At 39.9% G+C, this 22,882-nt stretch overlaps 1 protein-coding gene across 1 annotated transcript; it reads right to left on the reverse strand.

The window, feature by feature from the left end:
- Window positions 1–3,785: 3,785 nt before the first annotated feature.
- Window positions 3,786–21,516, reverse strand: LOC134655131 (1-acylglycerol-3-phosphate O-acyltransferase ABHD5). The gene is made up of 9 exons (XM_063510590.1): window positions 21,316–21,516; window positions 21,017–21,137; window positions 20,380–20,427; window positions 12,393–12,469; window positions 11,335–11,541; window positions 9,944–10,118; window positions 6,213–6,485; window positions 5,427–5,616; window positions 3,786–4,053 (listed from the first exon to the last, which is right to left on the reverse strand). The coding sequence occupies exons 2-9, from the start codon at window positions 21,094–21,096 to the stop codon at window positions 3,814–3,816; spliced, it is 1,290 nt and encodes a 429-aa protein (XP_063366660.1). The 5' UTR covers window positions 21,097–21,137; window positions 21,316–21,516; the 3' UTR covers window positions 3,786–3,813.
- Window positions 21,517–22,882: the final 1,366 nt, after the last annotated feature.

The following is a 22,882-nucleotide window of genomic DNA, read 5'->3' on the forward strand; positions in this document are numbered from 1 at the left end:
TCGACTACCTGGGCCCCGTAGACAACATACCAATCGCTAACGCTACGTAGCGAACGAAACGAAACTGTCACAGTCACACTAATGTGGAAGAGTGATAGAGAGACACAAAGCGATTTGATGGCGAAGCGCAAGCGGTTGTCACCTTGGCTAGGCCGCCTGTTGATTTAAATGTAGCTGTCGACTGAGTAAAATCGATTACCATGCCACAATCTATAAAACAGTAGTTATTCGACGAAACCGTCTAGACAGGGCAATCTTGCGTTGCGTGCGATGGGGGGGGGGGGGGGGGGGGCTCGCACCCGAGCTGCATACATCGCCATTATTAGTAGCTCGGTACTACTTACAGGGCTAGCGTGTCTTATTTTTGGGCAGTGTTCTTGTGCGGTGTCGGCATTTACGCAAACATCAAAGGCGTCCACTGTTAATTTTTACACTGTGACCATGCCATGCCAACTTCAAAATGTAGAATCAATTACTACTTTAAAATGCATTTGTTAACGTTTCAATCTCGATAGAGTAAGTGTCTATGGAACTCATGGTTTTACAGCACGAGTTTCTTATCTTTTGTACCTTATTAATGAGTAAGATAATTGTTTGTGTATGTTCTTATTAATAAATCATGTTATTTTCATACTATAGTAGTTTTACTTGGCTGCATACTAAGGACAATAAAAAAAAGGTTTTAATAAATTATCTTTATTTACATAAAATCTAACCGCGTATCAAAAAACTTGCGGACAAATAACAAACAACAACATAATATAATTAGCTATCTATTAAAAACATAGTCAAAAGTTGTGCATTCCGCGAATTCAAGTCAGTGTCCAAACAGACTCAAAAAATATAAAGATCACTGATCAGGGAAAACTGACACATCTCGTAATACTAAAATCTAAATCAGCTGAGCGCGAAATTCATTCCACGCTCATGAATACCAAATATCCTCCTATGGCCCAGCGATACAAACGAAACATCCAAAACTTGCCACTGAAATTTAAACCTAAAACTGTAGAAAATACAGTTGATTTTGCGTTTGAAAATTGAACGAAACATTCAAAGCGACTGTTCCAATCATAGACTAGGAATCCTCTAGACGGAGTTTAGAGCAATTATTTCATGAAACCGATGATGCCTAAAATACTGGGGTGCGGGGGACGAGGTGAGCGAGTCCCGTGCCGTGATTGGTCCGTTCAAAGACACGGACCAATCACGGCACGGGATTCTGACACTTGACTCGAAGATGGAGTAAAACTACCGTATATTTGTGGCAGAGGGGGTAGCGTTACTATGCTCAGTCTAGAGGATGTCTTGTCTGTGGTTCCAATTGAACATGTTTTAAATGACATCGAACTGAATAGGTACTATATGTAGGACCTTGGGCCTTAGGAGGATAGGCCAATTTTTTCCCTGACCCATTAATGGGCGACTGTGTAGGTACTGCCAAAAGATTGCAGAATACATTTAAAGCTTTACATTTTATTTCTATTGAAAGAGGAATAGGAAACTATTTGGAATGGATAAGGTTGAGGATAAAAATTATTATAAGGACAGAACATAAAAAATAGTAAAGAATAGTTCATACATATCTGGGAAAGAGATTTAAATTTCAAGGATTATGTAACAATAGTTATATATATATCTAACAATAGTTATATAATTTATGGCAACAAATTATTATACAACCCCTAGGCTCATGGATGTCATAAACCTTACAACCGAGTAGCTTACTGTATATAAGTCTTGCAATTTAGAGAAAGGCAAATATATAGAATTTCACATTTAATAGTATGGATAAGAATTTTAGATTGAAAATGGAACTGACGTTATTATCGTTATATACACGGGTGTCTATGTACGTGGCCTCTCTCTACAAAAGCCATCAACGCGGGTAAATAATCCTTGTTTTCAAATTAGTGACCTCTTCTAACATTAAACAACTCATAACTAACAAATTTAGTGTTTGTTACATTACAAAATGGTACAAGTTCACACTTAATATTCTAAAAGTTGTTTTTTCTCTTGCACTAGGGAGGTGGCTGTGTATATGTATAATACAACGGCAATATGTATAGTTTTACAGCTATTAATTAATTTGCTTTCGTATACCATTTTAGTGTAAAGATTTTCATATAACTGGATAAGTTTCTACATCAAATATCCGCAAAATCAACAATTATACATTAGTCCACATCATTTTATGAAATTTAAGATGTTTACAGTTTTAGACCGGCAGTGTTCGACTTGTTAATATACATGTTAATTATTAGAATGGCGTATAAACACTCCAGTAAACCATTACTTCTAAACTTAACTCTTACATCTTAATATTATGTGAAAGTTCTGAAATACAGAGATAATATAATTATTATTATAAGTGTTTGCAGGTTATTAAAGTAAATAAGGCAACTTTTACGTACTCTTTACTTGTTTTCATTTATTCTATTATTTGGTCAAGAACAGCTAAACACGTTGTATGCAAGGTATTGTAGGAATAGTACTATTAGTAAAGAACACTATTTTCTAAGAATCAAAGATTATCTTACAATCGGTTTCCAACATTTCGTCGCAGTTACTCAAAAGATCATAAATGTAGTGTAGTATCTAAAGTGTGATTCTATGGAACTTGCTAACTATGTAAACAAACCGCCATATTAAAATTGTCTCTGAATGTCAATTTACTAGTGACTTTTGTTTACATAGTTAGCAAGTTCCATACAATGACACTTTATAAATAAGATTAGTTGCACCAATCCATCTGTCACTGTTAACGCGTATTTAAATTTTATTGTACATGAAGTTTTATTTCACTGCTGAGTGACGTTGATCAGGCCGCTAACTTTGGTTGGTGCAACCGGTCCTAAGGATGCTTTCTAGGGGAAAACACACGAGTGTATTTCGAATTAATATATCTACGCCCTGCTTCTATTAAATTAAATTCAATAACATACCTATTTATATTCTAGCGAGCCTAGTCCAGCGAACCTATCTCACTCTATAATGTAGTTTCGTCTCACAAGGTTGTTAAAAAGTGGCCCCGTAGTCGATAACTACGCTATTATATTATTTAAATTGTCTAATTCGTCACATTGAAGACAGAATTTCCAAGCAATAGGTACTTACCTATGCTACTGCATTATTAAAAGTAGGTACTTATAAAAATTATTAACACATTCATTGCCACCCAGCCAAACAAGACATCCGCACCAGGCCACAACAATTTCGTCATATAAAGCTGTAGTACCACGATCCCGACTATCGGGTCGTCCGGCCTGGGAACGAAATCATAACCTTATTCTTTAGCACTGAATGTGTTCAAGAATAGTTCAAGGAACCTTAATGTCTGAGCATGAAGATTCAAATTTCAACGAGAGCCTTTGTAAATGGTCTCTCAATTTGCAACATTTAGGCTTAATACGGCAGAATATGGTTACAAATTCTAAAGCACAGCTCTGCCTCTCTTTACAGGCCCCTACATGGACGTCAAACTGTAAATTACAGTATTTTCAGCACCCAATTTTCCTCCTGGCTACCGGATTTCATAATTGCAAAAAAGTCTGCATAAAAGTTACAGTTCGTTTCTTTAACTATGTATACGCCACCGGTAAACAGGATACAATTATAATAAAGCAAATAACAGGGTTCGAAATTATCCAGATAATTATAATCTTTTTTGATAATTATCGCGATGATTATCAGGCATAAAAATCACGATAATTATCAAGATAACATCATTGATAATTATCCTTTCGAATATTAGCAAATAACCACTTGGAATCACTCGCTCCGTGCTTAGCAGTACAGATATGGCTACGATCAAGAAGCCGTGTTGTTGGGCGCTCGCTCGTCGCTGGCCCGCTCGGGGTTCGCCGACCCGTTTTCGGGTCTCGCGGGTTCGATTGCGGGTCTCGTTGGCTCGTTTTCGGGTCTCGCGGGTTCGATCGCTAGTCTAGAAGGGTCGGTGGGTCCGTCGGTGCGCGCGCACGCTTCGAGCACGTACTTGTTGAAGAGCTCGGGCTTGTCTAAATATACGTGGTGGCCGGCACCATTAATCACCTGTAATTGTAATAATGAAGATTACAGAAAAGGACATCCGGTCCGTATCTCAGGTTTAAGCCGTCGATATGACAAGGAGAGATTTCGGATGTACTCGACATAATAGTGCCTAAATGACAGGACAAGAAAAGTGTGGGCAAGAAATCTACTTAGCTTGCGATCTTATCACTTATACTATAAGCATAGAGTCAACAATCCGCCGATGTTCACCAACACGACCACCGTACGGGACGGTGTCACTCACGACCTTAACCCTTAGAACGCAAGCGAGCTTAACATTACTTGTGTGAAGGTTACTTTGACAGCGTACGTCATAACACCTGTAGTTTTCCTTGGCGCGGTGGGCACGACTAGTAACGACTTTAGGTGTTCTTGGCGTTCAAAACGTTAAATAAAGTATTTACACCTAGCGCCTGCTATACAGGCCAGTGATACAGCAACCTTATTGCTAAAGACATAGAGTCGACACTTACTTGCACGAAGGTGTTATGAGGGCTCTGCCGCTGGTCCGCCAGCACCTGGGCCGTGCTGTTGTCCACCCAAGACCGGCTGCCATACAACACGGTGACGGGGAGGTCGGCGTCCAGTTTGGACACTCGCATCACCATCGGGTTCTTCAACCTTATTGCTAAAGACATAGAGTCGACACTTACTTGCACGAAGGTGTTGTGAGGGCTCTGCCGCTGGTCCGCTAGCACCTGGGCCGTGCTGTTGTCCACCCAAGACCGGCTGCCATACAAAACGGTGACGGGGAGGTTGGCGTCCAGTTTGGACACTCGCTTCACCATCGGGTTCTTCAACCTTATTGCTAAAGTCATAGAATCGACACTTACTTGCACGAACGTGTTATGAGGGCTCTGCCGCTGGTCCGCAAGCACCTGAGCCGTGCTGTTGTCCACCCAAGACCGGCTGCCATACAAAACGGTGACGGGGAGGTTGGCGTCCAGTTTAGACACTCGCTTCACCATCGGGTTCTTCAACCTTATTGCTAAAGTCATAGAATCGACACTTACTTGCACGAACGTGTTATGAGGGCTCTGCCGCTGGTCCGCAAGCACCTGAGCCGTGCTGTTGTCCACCCAAGACCGGCTGCCATACAACACGGTGACGGGGAGGTTGGCGTCCAGTTTGGACACTCGATTCACCATTAGATTCTTCAATCTTATTGCTAAAGACATAGAGTCCACACTTACTTGCACGAAAGTGTTGTGAGGGCTCTGCCGCTGGTCCGCCAGCACCTGGGCCGTGCTGTTGTCCACCCAAGACCGGCTGCCATACAACACGGTGACGGGGAGGTTGGCGTCCAGTTTGGACACTCGATTCACCATTAGATTCTTCAATCTTATTGCTAAAGACATAGAGTCCACACTTACTTGCACGAAAGTGTTGTGAGGGCTCTGCCGCTGGTCCGCCAGCACCTGGGCCGTGCTGTTGTCCACCCAAGACCGGCTGCCATACAAAACGGTGACGGGGAGGTTGGCGTCCAGTTTGGACACTCGCTTCACCATCGGGTTCTTCGCCCAGCCGAAGCCGTGCATTAGTGTGTGGAACGCGCTTTCACCGCTGAAAATAAAATTCAAAATATTTAGTCTGCCAATTAAGAAGTATAGTTACTATAGTCAGTGTAACTTAAGAAGCAAATTTTGACAACAGATGAATTGACCCTTATATTTACGAAGCTATTAAGACCTACCGTTTAACAGTTAAACTTTAACTGATAGCCTGTCATATATAAGGGTCAATTCATAACTGCCAAAATTACTTCTTAGCTTACACTGACTATAGTGAATGTATAGGAATCTTGTCATAGAGTGAGCGTGACTTTGCATGTCCGTACAACAATTAGGAATACATTTTAAAACTTTCAAACACTTTTTAGGTATTATAATGACAGACACATGTCATTATTTATTGTTCATCGACTTTATAAAAGCCTGCGGATTTAATTCTCTTTGGCCTGCGGCACGACTCACGAGGTGCTAAAAATAAGAACGTGCGCCTTGCCTTGGCAACAAAGGAATGTTTATTGTTTATATATATATTTGTATTGTATCTGCTTCGATAAATCTAATGGAGACTGATGTGTCCGAAAACTGACAGTGTATGAAAAACAGAATATCAAGTTTGTTGATATAATATCAAAGCAAACATCGCCATACCTAGGAGTCTGCGTGTTGCACTGGTGTATATAATCCGGTATGACCGTCTCCGCGTCGGGCACAAAGTTCAGGTACTTCCTGGACAGGTCCGGCCTCGTCTTGCTTATGAGCCACTTCCCGGCCGGGCCGGCAACGCGCACGGCCCACAGCGGGTTGAGGGGGGACACGGCTGTGGCGACGGCGCGGACCCAGAGGGGAATCTGGTACTTTTCGTGCACGTTGGCGGGCTTCTCGGGAAAGCCCCAAGGATCGGCTAGGATGAGGTGTTGTACTCTAAAAGAAATGAACAGGTGAAGGTTGATTAGGATAGGGGGTAAGAACCATACTGTTCTACCCTAATTTGTTTGCAAAGTTTTTGCAATAAAGTTTATGAATTATCAGTTGATATGATAGTGTGGCTAAATAGAATAGAGTGTATGGCAAAATATGTTGCCACTGTACATTTACTGCCATCTTTCGACAGAAGATTAAAACGTCTAGAACGCCATTTGATTTTGATCCTTATTGTTTCAGTGATATGTGTTAAATTTGTTAATATCAAAAAGTAACGCCATCTACTCGACAGTAGGCCAAAGGTATGGCACGATCGCTCGAAAAGATATTACCTTTGGCCAAGTGTCGAGTAGATGGAGTTAATTTTTGATATTTAACAAATTAATCAGTGAAATATTTATTTATTTAAACTTTATTGCACAAAAGAAAAACTTATCGTACAAAAGGCGGACTTAATTGTTGTGAGAGATGGCTCGACCACTGTATTGTTAGCAAATCAGCTTGGAAAACTATAAAAAATATTGAAGTCTTGTATGATGTATACTGGTCGGATCATTTCCCATTGCGGATTGAATGTGATTTAGGTCATATTGGAAGTAAGTTACAAATAAGCACTGATAACTGTAATAAATATGTTATTTGGGGCCTGAGAAATCCCGATGAAATTGAAAACTATAGTAACATATGTGATAATAAATTAAAATTAATAGATTTTCCTTCTGAGTTTCAATTGTGTGCAGATAAATTGTGTAAGGATGGTATGCATAGGAAAATTATAGAAAAATATTATGAGAATATTATTAATACTCTGAGGCAAGCGGCTATAGAGTCGTGTACTAAAAAACTTGCTAGAGTAGGGAATAGAAATAGATGTCTGCGGGGTTGGAATAGACATGTGTCAGAGGCGCATAAACAGGCTAGGCTGGATTTTTGCACATATATCTTACATAATAGACCAAGGTGCGGGCCTGTTTATGAGGCTATGTGTCATAGTAGAAAAATATTTAAATCTAGGCTTAAGTTTTGTCAAGTCAATCAGGAACAAATCGACATGGATATTCTTGCCTCGCAACATTCATCTAAGCAGTTCAGTAAGTTTTGGAAGAACACGAAAAAGTTGAATGGTAAAGTATCTCTGCCTGTCAGTGTTGATGGTATTTGCGATCCTGTGAACATTGCCAATATGTTTGGGCAATTTTTTAAGGTAGACTCACCCCTAAAGTCATGTGAGGTGCTCAATCCATTGGACACTACAACGAGTCCGGTTTTTAAAATAACGAGTACAATGGTGGGCCGGGCTATAAAGTGCATGAAAAGGGGTAAGTCTCCGGGACACGATGGGCTAAGTATAGAACATCTACAGCACGCCGGTCCGCATCTGTACAGAGTTTTGGCCATGTTTTTTACCTTTTGTTTACGCCACTCATATTTACCATGTGATCTTATGAAAACTGTTGTGACGCCGCTGATAAAGAACTCGACAGGTGACATTTCTGACAAAGCGAACTATCGCCCCATCTCGCTTGCTACAGTTGTTGCTAAAGTGTTGGATAAAATACTGGACGTTTATCTTAGTCAACATATAAAACTGTGTAATGAACAGTTTGGTTTCCAAGTAGGTTTAGGTACTGAATGCGCAATCCTAACGCTGAAGCATACTGTTGATTACTATATCAATAGAAAATCGCCTATATACGCATGCTTCCTGGACTTGTCCAAAGCTTTTGATCTTGTGTCCTACGATCTACTTTGGAACAAGTTAAGGAAGACAGGCGTGGCACCCGAGGTTGTCAGTCTTTTTTCATATTGGTATGGTAATCAAAAGAACAAAGTGAGGTGGGCAAATGTGTATTCTGACGAGTACTCACTCAGCTGTGGTGTAAGGCAGGGAGGGTTAACATCGCCAAGGTTATTTAACCTATATGTTGATCAGCTGATTGGCGAGCTGAGTAGCATGCATATCGGTTGCCGCCTGGATAATATCAGCGTAAATAATATAAGTTATGCGGATGATATGGTGCTGCTCAGCCCGTCATTCTATGGACTGCAAAAGCTGATAAAAATATGTGAAAGGTATGCGGATGCGCATGGCTTAAGGTATAATGTGAAGAAAAGTGAGTTCATGATTTTCAAAGGCAGGAACAAGTTGCCACTATACATTCCGCCACTTCTTTTAAACAGTACGCCTTTGAAACGAGTGACAGAATTTAAATATCTGGGCCATGTGCTAGCCGAAGACCTTAAAGATGATAAAGATATAGAACGTGAGCGAAGGGCATTGTCCGTTCGCGGCAATATGCTGGCTCATAGATTCATTCGTTGTAGTGTGCCTGTAAAACTATCCCTTTTTAGAGCGTACTGCCAAAGTTTCTACACGAGTGGTCTATGGGTCAGTTTTACGCAGCGGGCGTACAATGCACTAAGAGTGCAATACAATAACGCATTCAGGGCCCTGTTGCGGCTCCCTCGCTATTGCAGCGCGTCGGGTATGTTTGCCGACGCGGCCGTCGACGATTTCTATGCAATAATACGGAAAAAGTCGGCGTCCGTTATGCGACGTGTGCGAGGGAGCAGCAACAGTATCCTGCAGATGATTGCGGACAGGCTGGACTCGCCCGTCCTCGGTCGCTTCATGGATCTGCATGTTATGCGGAGTTCATGGGATGCATGAGGCGGCAGAGGGGGGGGAGAGTCGCATCTTTTGTTTTAATTTTTAATTTGTAAAATTTTGTGATTTGTGTGTATTTTTTATTTATTATTCTTATATCTCTAACATAGGTCTTAAGTTAAGTAAATAGTTACTAACCAAATTATGGAACCTGTTTTCTGAATTAAATGATTTTTATTTTTATTTTTATTTATTTATTTAATGCCAAAAGCATTCTCTACCACTCAACCTTAAGGCAAATAATAAGGATCAAAGTCAAATGGCGATCTAACAGTTTTAATCTTCCGTCGAAAGATGGCAGTAAATTTACTGTGGTTACATAATTAATAACTTTGTCAATTCGCCTCTATTCCAAATTCTCTTTGGTGTGGCTGTAGAAGTGTAGACCATAATATAATGAGAGTATACATAAATATAGCTGGGCAAGCAGATCTTGTCAATAGAAAAAGGCGGCAAATTTGAAAAATATAGGCGCGAAGGGATATCATCCCATAGAAAATATTAATTTCGCGCCGTTTTTATTTACTGACAAGATTTGCTTGTATTAACTCACATTTATAGACGGGTCTAACGCGAAATTTATTCAATTACCTTTATATACCGACGTTTCGACACAGATTTCACTGGTCATGGTCGCGGCTAACCAGTGAAAACTGTGTCGAAAATCGGTATATAAAGGTAATTGAATAAATTTCGCGTTAGACCCGTCTATAAATGTGAGTTAATATGTGTTCAAAACGCGAAGGTTTTAAATATTATAAGATTTGCTTGACTTGGTTATTTTATTTACCGCTCAGGGTATTTAAGCGCGTACGCCGTGGCGATGTACCCGCCGAGACTGTGCCCCAGCAGCACGAACTGTCGTATGTTGACTTCCCGCCGCCACTCCTCCACGGACTCCACCCACTGTGCCTCCACTTTATCTGCGTCCGTCGAGAACTTGGGCCGGGAGCTGCGCCCGAAACCTATGGTAATTACAACGTTACTTCTCATGACATACCAACAGATAGTTACACCTACAAAAAGGGTTGACCAAGATGAAGATTAAATAATTTACGACGACATAGTTAACAGTCAACACTGATCTCAACGACGCTAAATGCCAGCTTCGAAAATGTTGGCTCAAGCCCTCCTTACACTTACCGACTCAAATGGCAAGCTCTACTGCACGAGTTGCGGCCGGAAGTTTAAAACAAAACTCGGTTTCGCAAGTCACGTTCGAGCCCAGCACGTCAGAATTTACAGAATACCTAATTTGTCCGGGTGTCGCCGTCGACAGATACGTCTGGGAGGACATCATCATCAATAGCCAAGATAGTTTAAGTGACAAAAACTCGCCGATCCCTTAGCCCAATGTCGTCAAAATGCCTAACACGGATCCACACTATTCAGAAGGTGGAAAATCATCTGAGGCTCACGCTCGCTTTGCACCTTATCCACGTAGATAGCTGTCTTACCCAACAAGTCGATGGCGTACACCGGCCTATTGGCGGCCAACACGTCAAGGTTGGGGCACCACAGCGCCACGCCGGCGCCCATCCCGTGCAGCATCACAAGAGGCGTGGCCGGCGCCTCGTCGTTCAAGGAGATGGTCCATATCCTGCCGCTCTGTCCCACCACGGAGAACTGCCGTCTTACCCAACAAGTCGATGGCGTACACCGGCCTATTAGTGGCCAACACGTCAAGGTTGGGGCACCACAGCGCCACGCCGGCGCCCATCCCGTGCAGCATCACAAGAGGCGTGGCCGGCGCCTCGTCGTTCAAGGAGATGGTCCATATCCTGCCGCTCTGTCCCACCACGGAGAACTGCCGTCTTACCCAACAAGTCGATGGCGTACACCGGCCTATTAGTGGCCAACACGTCAAGGTTGGGGCACCACAGCGCCACGCCGGCGCCCATCCCGTGCAGCATCACAAGAGGCGTGGCCGGCGCCTCGTCGTTCAAGGAGATGGTCCATATCCTGCCGCTCTGTCCCACCACGGAGAACTGCCGTCTTACCCAACAAGTCGATGGCGTACACCGGCCTATTAGTGGCCAACACGTCAAGGTTGGGGCACCACAGCGCCACGCCGGCGCCCATCCCGTGCAGCATCACAAGAGGCGTGGCCGGCGCCTCGTCGTTCAAGGAGATGGTCCATATCCTGCCGCTCTGTCCCACCACGGAGAACTGCCGTCTTACCCAACAAGTCGATGGCGTACACCGGCCTATTAGTGGCCAACACGTCAAGGTTGGGGCACCACAGCGCCACGCCGGCGCCCATCCCGTGCAGCATCACTAGAGGCGTGGCCGGCGCCTCGTCGTTCAAGGAGATGGTCCATATCCTGTCGCTCTGCCCCACCACGGATCCGATGTCAACGTAGAACCGCTTGTATGCTGTCTTCAGACCTATGGAGGTAAGTTTTATTAATTTTGTGGGTGGAGTTCTTGAATTTTATATAATAATAGAACTTCGAGCATTTCAATAAGGTTTAGGATAGCGCGTTTTATTAATTACGCGTGACGTTCTTAAGGGCTAAACTTTGATATTTCGCTAGAAGTAGGTATTAGCAGGCATTGCAAGTGGTAGGCATTGCTATAGCGGCACATGATGCGAAATTCAAGCACGAGTGCGTATATATTAAACTTGCAATAGACTTCGGGGCCGCCTAGTCTATTAAGATCGATTGGTATCGGTTATTTCTATTTATCTTTGTGTGAATTAGATATAAAAATAGTCCGGTTTCATTATACTTATACAGCTGGATATCTCGCATTTACGAACACTATTATCGGACAACGCTAGCCGCAGAGGACGAAGATAAGATTATCGGAGTTCCTTGATTAACGTAATAACACACACAACATTAACAGCTAACTGAAACTGTTGTTACCTTTGTATCGCACCGTAAGCTACGGGCAAGCTTTAGGCTGCGTCTCCACCAGAGATGTGCGAGGATGCGTAGCGAGGGATGTGTTTGTCATGAATCAATAAAAACACTTCATTGACCTATCCTCGCGCAGCGGAGCGAGGTTTTTGTACATACAAAACAAGGGAAGGATGTGTGCGAAAAACATTAAAAAAAAACCTCCTCTTCCGCCTCACCGCACACCCCGCTCGCTTATACCTATTTAAATAGAGCCCGCTACACACCGTCGCTATATATCACCTCGCACATCTCTGGTGGAAGCTTTACAGAGTATAATACAATGCCTATAAAATAAATACTATGTATAGGTACTCGTATAAAAAGTCTCACATGACAATATTCTCTTTTCAACATTTCGTAGCATCGTGTCGGACTGGCGCGTCCAGCTGAACCAACCGCCCGTCCAACTGTAAAACAAATAGATATATACTTTACATGTTATATAAGTGAAAAGAGAAACTAACAGGTTGTTTTTGAGAAGGCCTTAGGAAGATAGTTATTTTTTAATAAAGAAATTAGGTTTCGGCATGAAAATCATGTTTCGGCCGAAGGTTCGGTTTCGACCGTAACTTGAGCACAACAGAACCTTCGGCTTCGACTAAAAATCCGGTTTAGGTTGGGCACTAGTAAGCTCTCGCCGAACATCTAGATCTAGACTGTCTAGTGTAGTGTCTACTAGCTAGCACCATCACAAGAGCCAACGGCTTTGCGGATAAACATTTGAAAAAAATGTCCTGCCACGAAGATGTTTTATTCCCTCTTTTATTACAATGAAACCTCTTAAATTTGGTGATGATAATAATGACCTTATCTCTACCCCACCACGTGTAACAAAACAAACATATGTTGCATTGGAAAATCCATTCGATTGTGTGCTTTATCCCATTAGTAGTTAAGTAGATAAATGTTCGAACTGTTTTTGTAATATAACTGTTTATGTTATACTTGGTGCGGTATATGTATTATTTATTTATTTTATTTTAATCTTTATTGCACAATACATGAAGGTACAAATGGCGGACTTAATGCCTTAAGGCATTCTCTACCAGTCAACCAATGGGACAAACCAGAAAGATTAAGTAGGTGCAGTGTCTTTTAGAATATATTAATTTGAAAACAGGACTATATCATTATGAATATAAACTATATTGATAAACTTACACATATACTTAATATAGAAATAAACCTACATATATACCATACATATATAAACACCTAGTGTGAATCATTAAGTTGACGAAGAGGAAAGTTTGTCAAGGAAATACTTGCGCAGCATGCGCTTGAATGTGAATTTGGTCTGCGCTTGTCTGATAGGGAGTGGGAGAATGTTCCAAAGTCTGATAGCCTGAATAGTGAAAGAATTGGACATGAAACCCGTTCGATGCTGGGGGACAATGAGCGTAAGGCTACGGGAAGAGCGAAGATCTGTAATACCTGGACGTGGAGTGACAAATTTAAATTTCGACCGGAGATAATCTGGGGCGGACGGGTCAAACAAGATTGAGTAGAGAGTACACAGAGTACGAAGGGACCTACGTTCTCGTATAGGGAGCCAATTAAGTTTTCTACGGAAATAAGAGATATGGTCATACTTACGAAGTCCGAACACGAATCGAATGCAGCTGTTAAGTAGCCGGTCAAATTTATTTAAAGAATCTTGAGTGATATTAGTGTAACAAACATCAGCATAATCAAGGACAGGCAGAACAAGAGCTTGGACGAGGAGAGTTTTTGTGCTGACCGGGAGAAAATGTTTATGGGGATAGAGTGCTCTTAGCGTGTTAATTACTCTACGACTTACGTCGGACACCTGAGGTTCCCATGTGAGCCCACTGTCGATTGTTAGCCCCAGGTTCTTCACTTGCGATGAAAGCGGAATAACTTCTGTTTCAAAGAGAACCGGTGCCAATTCAGCAGTGTTTACCAAAGAGAGTAAGCGGGTGCTGCCAAGTAATATGGCCTGGCATTTGGCTGGGTTAACTGTGATACCAAAGCAATGTGACCAAGTGGAAATGCGGTTAAGGTCTAAGTTTATTTCGGCAATTGCCTGGTCCAGATCCTTAGCACTCGCTTGGGTATAAAGCTGCAAGTCATCAGCATACAGATGGTAAGAGCATTTAATTTTAGACGTAATAAGGTTGATAAAAATCGAGAAAAGAAGAGGTGAGAGTATTCCGCCCTGTGGAACTCCAGAAGTGAGAGTACACCAGTCAGAAGACGTACGATCAGAGCGAACCGACTGACGGCGGTCCTGAAGATACGAAGAGAACCAACCAGCCGCAGATGAAGATATATTCAAGTGCCTTAGAGTGGCCAGCAACAGATCATGGTTAACAGCGTTAAAAGCATTGGAGAAATCGATAAGGACCAACACTGTTAACAATGAAGAGTCCATACCCAGCCTCACGTCATCGACCACTTTGAGCAAAGCGGTGGAAGTACTGTGGCCACGACGAAAACCAGACTGAAAAGAAGAAAGTAATTGATTGGAATAAATGTAAGCGGACAGTTGTTTATGGACAATAGCTTCTAAAATTTTTGAAAGAAAGGGGAGAATAGAAATGGGTCTAAAATCTTTAAGTGCACTGGGGTTGGAAACTTTAGGCAGAGGAATGACATAGGCGTGACGCCATAACGAAGGAAAAACCCCAGAAGACATAGAAAAGTTAATAACATGCCTTATAACAGGGAGGATACATTCTAAGATGGAAGTAATCATAGTTCTACTTAACTCGTCATGGCCAACAGCATTCGATTTCACAGAAGTTATAGTTTTTCTAATCTCTTCATCTGTGGCTGGGGTAAGAGAGAAAGCATTTGTACTAAAACAGGGCAGGGCACTGATTTCAGCAATACTGAGAACTTTAGTAACAGAATCTAATGAGGAAGGTTTTGCAAAGTGGGAATTTAGATCGTTTACCGAAAAAGCAGAAGAAGTTAACTTAACAGAAGATTTAACTACGCCAATCGATTTGAGAAATTTCCATGTCTCAGCTGGTGATGACATGGCGATGTTGTGGTGAATGAATTTACGTTTCGCCGCTCTTACCATCTGGTTGCATTTATTTCTGGCAGCCTTGAAAAGGCACCAATTCTCCTCGCAACGGTCGCGCTTAAATTTGCGAAAAGCCCGATCTCGCCGTGTCATCGCAATACGTACCTCTCGCGTGAACCACGGCGCCGGGGGCCTCTTCAACCGTACTGTGCGTATAGGCGCATGAATGTCGAAAAGTTTAAGAACAGATGAGTTAAGGGCCGCCACCGCCTCATCAACCGACGAAGCTGACAGCGTCGACGACCAATCTACCGCGCGAGCGTCCCTCTGTAAGGCTTGAATGTCCAGTCTGGCAAAGCTGCGGAGTTGTATCGTCACACGCTGCAACTTGGGAGGACGAAGGCGATAGCTGAGGAAGACGAGATCGTGACGCGAAAAACCTGGAGCAGGGAGTTGGCCAACTTTGTTTGCGAGATCCACACACGAGACAATAATAAGGTCCAACCAGGAGTCCGACGTGTCGATGTTATGGTGAGTTGGCATAAGGGGAAGCACAGAGAGATCAGCAGACTCAATAATGGCGTTCAGTTTGCGCGTCCTGATGTTGTCCTTTAAGAGGTCAGTATTGAAATCGCCCATGATTATCTGATGTTCGTATTCAACGCTAAGAGAGGCAAGAACAGTTTCGAGATCCATGAAATAGTCAACGCTAGGTGGACAGTACACTACACCGAGTGCAGCCTTAGTCCCTCCAATATTTATTTCAATTATTAAATATTCCATAGACCCCGAAAACTGAGATGGAGAAGAAGATATTATTTTATAAGGGATATTGCCGCGGAGGTATATGGCAACACCGCCACCTCCCTTACCAACGCGGTCGTTCCGCACCAACACAAAGCCAGGTAGACTAAAAGACGTGGTGGCGAGGGTAGGTTTGAGCCAGGTTTCGGAAACGAAAATAGCGTGGAGATTGCATGAAGAAAAAGTGTCAAGGAGGTCGCTGTAGTGGCTAGGGATACTTTGCGCGTTAATGTGACATGTGTTAAAATGTTTTGTGGCAGTTAAAAAAGTGCGCCCTAGGCAGCTGCCAAGAGTATCAGGCTCCGAAACTGAACTATTGAAAGAGTGAAAGGAAGAAGACAAGTCGCAAGCTGAATGAAACGATTCATCATCGGACATAATAATTCACAAGGTAGGTATAAATTATATGATAAATATATATAAATATAATAAATATATAAGAATATATATAAAAAAAACGGGCGTGAATGCACGCCTGTCTATCGACTAAGTACTTTTGGTTTACCCCACCAGTCAACCATTTACACAAAAAAAGATCAGTAAAAAAAAAAAATGAAAAGTATGCAACGGAATAACAAAAAAAAGAGTAAATTGAGCACTTAGTTGTAACAAAAAATAAAAAAATATATAAGAAAGTTAGCAAGCTACAATCACATAACAAATTTACGTATGCAATAACGAAACGCACCGCTAGGTGACAATACGTCAGTGACAGATTGTCATTAATGTCAGAAAATAATTACAATATCAAAAATACAGGACGGTAGACAAGAAACAATTGTATAAAACTAAAAACTGAGCATACCGTAATGAAATAAAGGCAAGTTTCAGAACAGTAAAAGAACATTACGTAACGCCGCTTGCTACTAGATAAACTACAACTAAACACAACGAAATAAAACCGACACAACTCCACGTATGTAATGGGGTGAAATCGTAAAAGAATATAAGAAATGTGATCTCACATCATACACATATAAAAATAGTAAAAACACAGAAGGTAATAGGTAATTTAGCTTGACATGCAATATGGGTTAGCTACAGCGTTAGTAAATATATCAAGCAAAACATTTTTCTTGGCTCATTTTTTTTCTAAATTTGTAGTACTTAGTTTAGTCTTCTAAAGAAAAGGAATCGTTAGGCATAAAAACACTGTTATTAAAACTAACTTTCTTCTTTCGCTATAGTTCGTTTTTTTTAGCATTAGAAAGAACTTGAAAGAAGGTAAGCGATTTTGACATGTCTTTTAATTGAAAAACACTTTTTAAAAATCAATAACTATTACTTATGAAAGCAGAAGACTTATAAAAGATCGTATTAGATTCATAATTGTTACATATTTACCGTAACTTATTTTTAAAATGTGTTTTTCAATTAAAAGACACATCAAGATTGTTTACCTTATTTCTAATGCTAAAAAAAACGAAGTATAGTAGGTGCCTTAAACTGCAGTTATTTAAAGTGAATTAGAAACTACCAAACAAAATAAGCCAATATAAACCTTACATCAAACACATAAGGTCTACGATAAAGGCGTATTTCAGCGGTGCTAGTTACAGCGCGTAAGCAGTGGGGTTAGGGTTATGGGCAATCATCAAGCAATCTAGATAAGCGATCAGATTTAGCGGTGGGGACTATTTTTAAACTGAACCTGTTGAGAACCTGGGTAATATTATTGATGTACTACTTTGAGTCGAATATGTCGAACCAAGTATTAAATTAGTTGCACTGGATTGCTTATTTTTAATGGCCGGGCAAAAGCGAAGTGTCTACTTTCAGCTTGGGCAAGAATGCTTTCCAATGTCCTGTTTTCCTCTACAGGTCGCAACTTCTCAAGCGTATCTCGTGATTTTTAGGGTTCCGTACCCAAAGGGTAAAAACGGGACCCTATTACTAAGACTCTGCTGTCCGTCCGTCCGTCTGTCACCAGGCTGTATCTCACGTGATAGCTAGACAGTTGAAATTTTCACAGATGATGTATTTCTGTTGCCGCTATAACAACAAATACTAAAAACAGAATAAAATAAAGATTTAAGTGGGGCTCCATACAACAAACGTGATTTTTGACCGAAGTTAAGCAACGTCGGGCGGGGTCAGTACTTGGATGGATGACCGTTTTTTGCTTGTTTTGCTCTATTTTTTGTTGATGGTGCGGAACCCTCCGTGCGCGAGTCCGACTCGCACTTGGCCTGTTTTTTTTTTAATTTTCATTATAACGGAGTCATAGGAATTCGCAAAGTCCACAGCTTACAGAATCACTAGTTATAAATACCTATGTAGAATTCATTTTTACGGTAGAATTAAATCCGAACCACTTTAGAATTATGTATTTCTGATATTAACGGTTTTCAACAATTCGCTTGTTAGACAGTAATAGACCTTAATCCTATGCTAAAATCTGTATAAAAATATGTAAACAGCATGCCGGAAGTCCAAAACATACAATTAAACTAATTTATGATATCATTTATTATTGCACAAATAATCTTTGTTCCTGCTGATTACGGCGTAATGACTGAATCATCTTCGTACTTTGGAGCAATAGGTAGATACTCAAGTCCGTCTATTGATGCACGATGCACTCATTCATACAAAGGATCATTGCAACTACAAATACAGATGTGCAAGTTGCGGAAAGTTTCCATAAAATTCTATAAATTCTCAGAAATTTCATTAAGCTTTCACTAGGAAATATGGGGAATTTAAATTTAAAATTGGAAAGTTTCAATTCTCATATAAAAATGTAAGAAATTTTCCGAATTTTTCCTACGTTAAATTTCCGAGACATTTCGCAATTTTGGAAAGTTTCCTTAGGCACATCAGTAACTACAAATATAGGTACAGGTACAGTGTACACTAGGTTAAAATAGGTAAAGGCATAGATAAATATGAGTAAAGAATGAGTGGTAACTCCATACATCAGCTTACTTACCAAAACGCGAATTATCTCGTAGTCGACATCTAGCGTCAAGTAGCGGACATTATCAGTACTCTATTTCCTACACTATGGGTTCAAATTTCCATGGCAAATATTGGATATTTCATTTGTATGGCCAGGTGTGTCTCACTCCGCGATTTCGTCGCTTTGCTACAGGTAGCTAAAAGTACATCCGTTCGGCCCCAATTTTGGGGAAAGCCATAAGCCGCGCGTGGCGCTGTCGCCACCTAGCGGCCATATCTGTGCTGATCGTAACAGACGCGTTTTGTTAGAGAGTGAGTCTTCTGTACTTAGTACTATTATTTATTCTGTGGTATGGCTGGGCCTTTGGAGGGTCTCATACGTCTCTATAATCTGACTGAATACTAATATGAAAGTTTGATCTAACTCCAACTGTAATTTTAGTACAGAACCAGTTAGATTGGCTACTTCTATCCATTACATTGATATATTAAAGTGTCTATTTGGAACCTGGCATATATATAAAAACAAAGCTAACTAATTAACTAGATAAATCATACAAGATGGTCAACTAACTGCTTCTTCCAAATCTCCATTGCATACGAGTAGGTGATTTCAGACAGGTACAGTCAGCAGCTGAATTTACTAAGCGGACGAGGTGTTCAAAATTACCTTGACACGTTCTTATTCTCTTAACAATAAAGTCGCGCCAAGATCATTTTGATCATTCTGCTGTCGACTGTATTGTAGAGCATATTCTAGTGTGTTCCGTAAATAAGCACTAATCAATGCATGATTAATTTTGACCTTGGATCGAATGACTAAAAATGACTTGTCACCGTTTGGTATAGAAGACGTAGACACAATAAATAACATAAATAACACAAGTTTCCAAGGTCAGAGCTATTTACATGACGTAATACGGTTTTTAGTTAAATATACACTCTCGTGCAATGGGAAAGGGTCACCTTATGTGGATTTTCTACACAATGTGACCTTTTCATTGTTCTTGAGTGTAGGTACAATGAAAAGATTCAATTATTACTTGAGTATAGTAGTGGATTGATTTTTTGTTACAACCTTGACTGAAGTTATTTTTGATCTGTGTCACGATTAGAATAATTAAATATCCATATTACGCAATGTAGTAATGATACTAAATTTTTAATTAATTGTCCAAAAATAAAGTAGGCAAGAAAATAATGTAGTTGTAGGTACCTATTTATAGATACAGTCAAGGCACAAAAATATTGATATGGATAAAGGGCCGAAAATATGTAGGCAATAAGGTCGTGTACACATATTTATGGTGCATTGTCTGTGTCGATATTATAGACCTTGACTGTACAAGTGTACATTTATAACCTTGAACAGAACAGCCTACATAACAGAAAATTGATACCAAATCAGAGGCATTATTATATAAGATTTACGTCAATACAACTAAACTAGGGCAGTAGCAGCAAAAACTAAATACAAAATATATATGTATGCTGAAATAAATACCAATAAAAACCCAGCAATTAAAATGCATACTTAATAATAAACACAATAATTTAAAATAATAATAAGCAAATAAAATAATACAGACACTAACTGGAATTTGTTACAAATCTTACTTCCAAATAATTGATAAAATATTTCCAATCCATGTCCTGCTTACTACACTGAAATACAAAAATTACCATTAATGAATATGGGGACAAAATGAAGCATAGGATATTGATACGGTGAATGGCTTTCCCATGACATGTTCTTATATCACTGACCTAGATTTCAAGTCTAATAATTATTTTTTATTTCATGGCAAAAGCAGAAAACTTGACTGTCATATACACCTATTAATCCTATTATATGAACTAGTTTTTAATCAAAATTATAGAATAAATTAGGAAATTAATGAAAAAACCAAGCAAACACCAACAAATCACACACAACACTCAAATATAACTTGCTTGTCAATCCCCATTGAAGACTTAAAATAATCTGAAATGTAGACAATACATTCAAAAAAACATGATACAGAAATGGTAGTTTAGGTAGAAAAAATGAGTGATGTAATGCAATGGTATTATTGTTAATGTTATATCTATTTAAATGTTTTAAGTCCATAGTTGGTAATGCTTTATCATTTAAATTCTAAAAGGTTTATGAAGTACATTTGATATTATTTTAAAGGTTTTCTAAATTCTTATTCACCATAAATTAGAATTATTTCATAATTGATTAAAATGAAGAATATATCTTATAAATTACCTCAAAAAGATAATAATGATGTTAAAAATGAAGTGGATGACATACAGGCTACAGCTTTTACAGAACTGGGCCCCGGGCATTACTGGCGGCGGGTAAGATCGTGAACAAGCCTGCACACCTACTAAGCCGATGTGATGAACATGAAACAACGAACAAGATGAACAAACGTGAATTGATAAACCAATAACATACAATCCCTGCAATATAGGTTGTGCAATAAGTACATTTAATTGCTAAATTCCCTAATCGTTACCGACGAAACGAAATGATAAACAATAAATTTATTTTAGAAAACTCACCTGGTTTCGCTTGTCGTTACATTCAGTTCACTACCCATTTGGCGGTGGCTTGTGAGCCAGTAAACATATCACTAAAATGATGAATTTTTAAAATACTGCCGACTTTATTGACTTCAATGCGATGCGCAAAATAAATGACTGAAAAAATTTGCGCTTTTTCATATGACAAGTTGTCAGTTTTGACGTCTGTCAGTGGGTTGGATCGAGCTACTAATTTAAACGCCCAGCTTTGATAGATGCTCATTTATTGACAAGAACTGTGTTTAATACCAAAATTAATGTATAATTTAACTTAGTACCATAATTTTACGATAAACACTCTATTTTTAGTTATTCCCAAAGTTTAAGCAATTTTTAAGCATAATTTTAAGCAACGAATATTGAGTTCGATTCTAAAGTCCGTCAACCAAATCTTGTCAGTAGTAAAAGGCGGCAAATTTGAAAAATCGCGGGTTAGCAACACTGTGTTCAAATAATTCCAAAACGCGTGTCATCAGTGTTTTATCTGTGGAATATGGATTGTGAATGACAGCCGTCACCTTATTTGTTTTCATTTGGTTTTCATTCTGAATCGTTTCTGTTTCAAGAGATATTTCTGCTGTCACCATTAAATACCAATACATTAAATAAGAATAAGCAAAGCTAAGGGGCCTACAATGTACAATCATGCTCGTTGATGGTAAACATTACTAAAAATGGAGGTTATGACAAGTACTGGAAGAACTCTTTCGAACTTTTAAGATTATGTTCAGTTTTTTGTTTTAGGGTTAAAAGGCATAAATAAAATGAAAACGTATGCCTAAATCTATCCAACAAGACCATAAATTGTGTCCTGGAAACCGTCCATAGGCCCACATGTCTAATATTTTCAGCAATCAGTTGTGACTATTTACAAAGGTAAACCTTTTAAACAGTATTAAGAGCCTTGATTATATCGCCGTTCTTTCGCAATATCTACCTAATCCATACATGTTTGTTGCAGGATTAAATCTTGCCCAATATAAGGCGTTCGTAGTAGAAAGTATCTCTTCAGACAATACTTACCTATGTCGGTTTATATACGTGTACAACGCAACCAAGTCGAAAAGTGCCCCTTATCTTATTTACCTTTAAATTAAATAAACACCCAAATATCAGTTGTTTTATTTTTAATATGTATATTGTACAATATATACCAATCAAAAAAATTACACAGGTATGTCATATTCATTCAGAACAGTACACTAATTTACATTAACAAGTGGCATATTATATTGTAAATAACAAATATATGCACTATCTAATTATCTGCATTTTGATATGATTTTATTTTAGTAAACTTAGAAGACATAAGGAACAAAGAGAATATAAGCACTACAATAGGGAGTTGTTTTTGATATCTTCAAATTTGTTCATCATTTTGATTAACATTGTTTTAACATCGCTTTTAAATTGTCCGTCCATGTTTCATTTTTTTTCAATAAACCGCGAGTGACAATTTGAATTGACGTACGCAGGGCGCGCTCAGCGGAAAAAAAAATCTTATGGTTCGTTGTACATTGCTGCTTTTCTTAGCGCAATACTGCTC

This window comes from Cydia amplana, chromosome 16 (assembly GCF_948474715.1).
Source record: "Cydia amplana chromosome 16, ilCydAmpl1.1, whole genome shotgun sequence".
Classification (NCBI taxonomy): domain Eukaryota; kingdom Metazoa; phylum Arthropoda; class Insecta; order Lepidoptera; family Tortricidae; genus Cydia; species Cydia amplana.

What these genes read in the sequence shown, in the direction of transcription:
- LOC134655131 (XM_063510590.1), bottom strand. Translation starts at nt 21,096, where the DNA reads ATGCCCGGGGCCCAGTTCTGTAAAAGCTGTAGCCTGTATGTCATCCAC. An exon ending in ATCATTATTATCTTTTTGAG is followed by an intron (nt 20,428 to 21,016) that starts GTAATTTATAAG and finishes TTTGTATTTCAG; the next exon opens with TGTAGTAAGCAGGACATGGA. An exon ending in ATTTTATCAATTATTTGGAA is followed by an intron (nt 12,470 to 20,379) that starts GTAAGATTTGTA and finishes TTTGTTTTACAG; the next exon opens with TTGGACGGGCGGTTGGTTCA.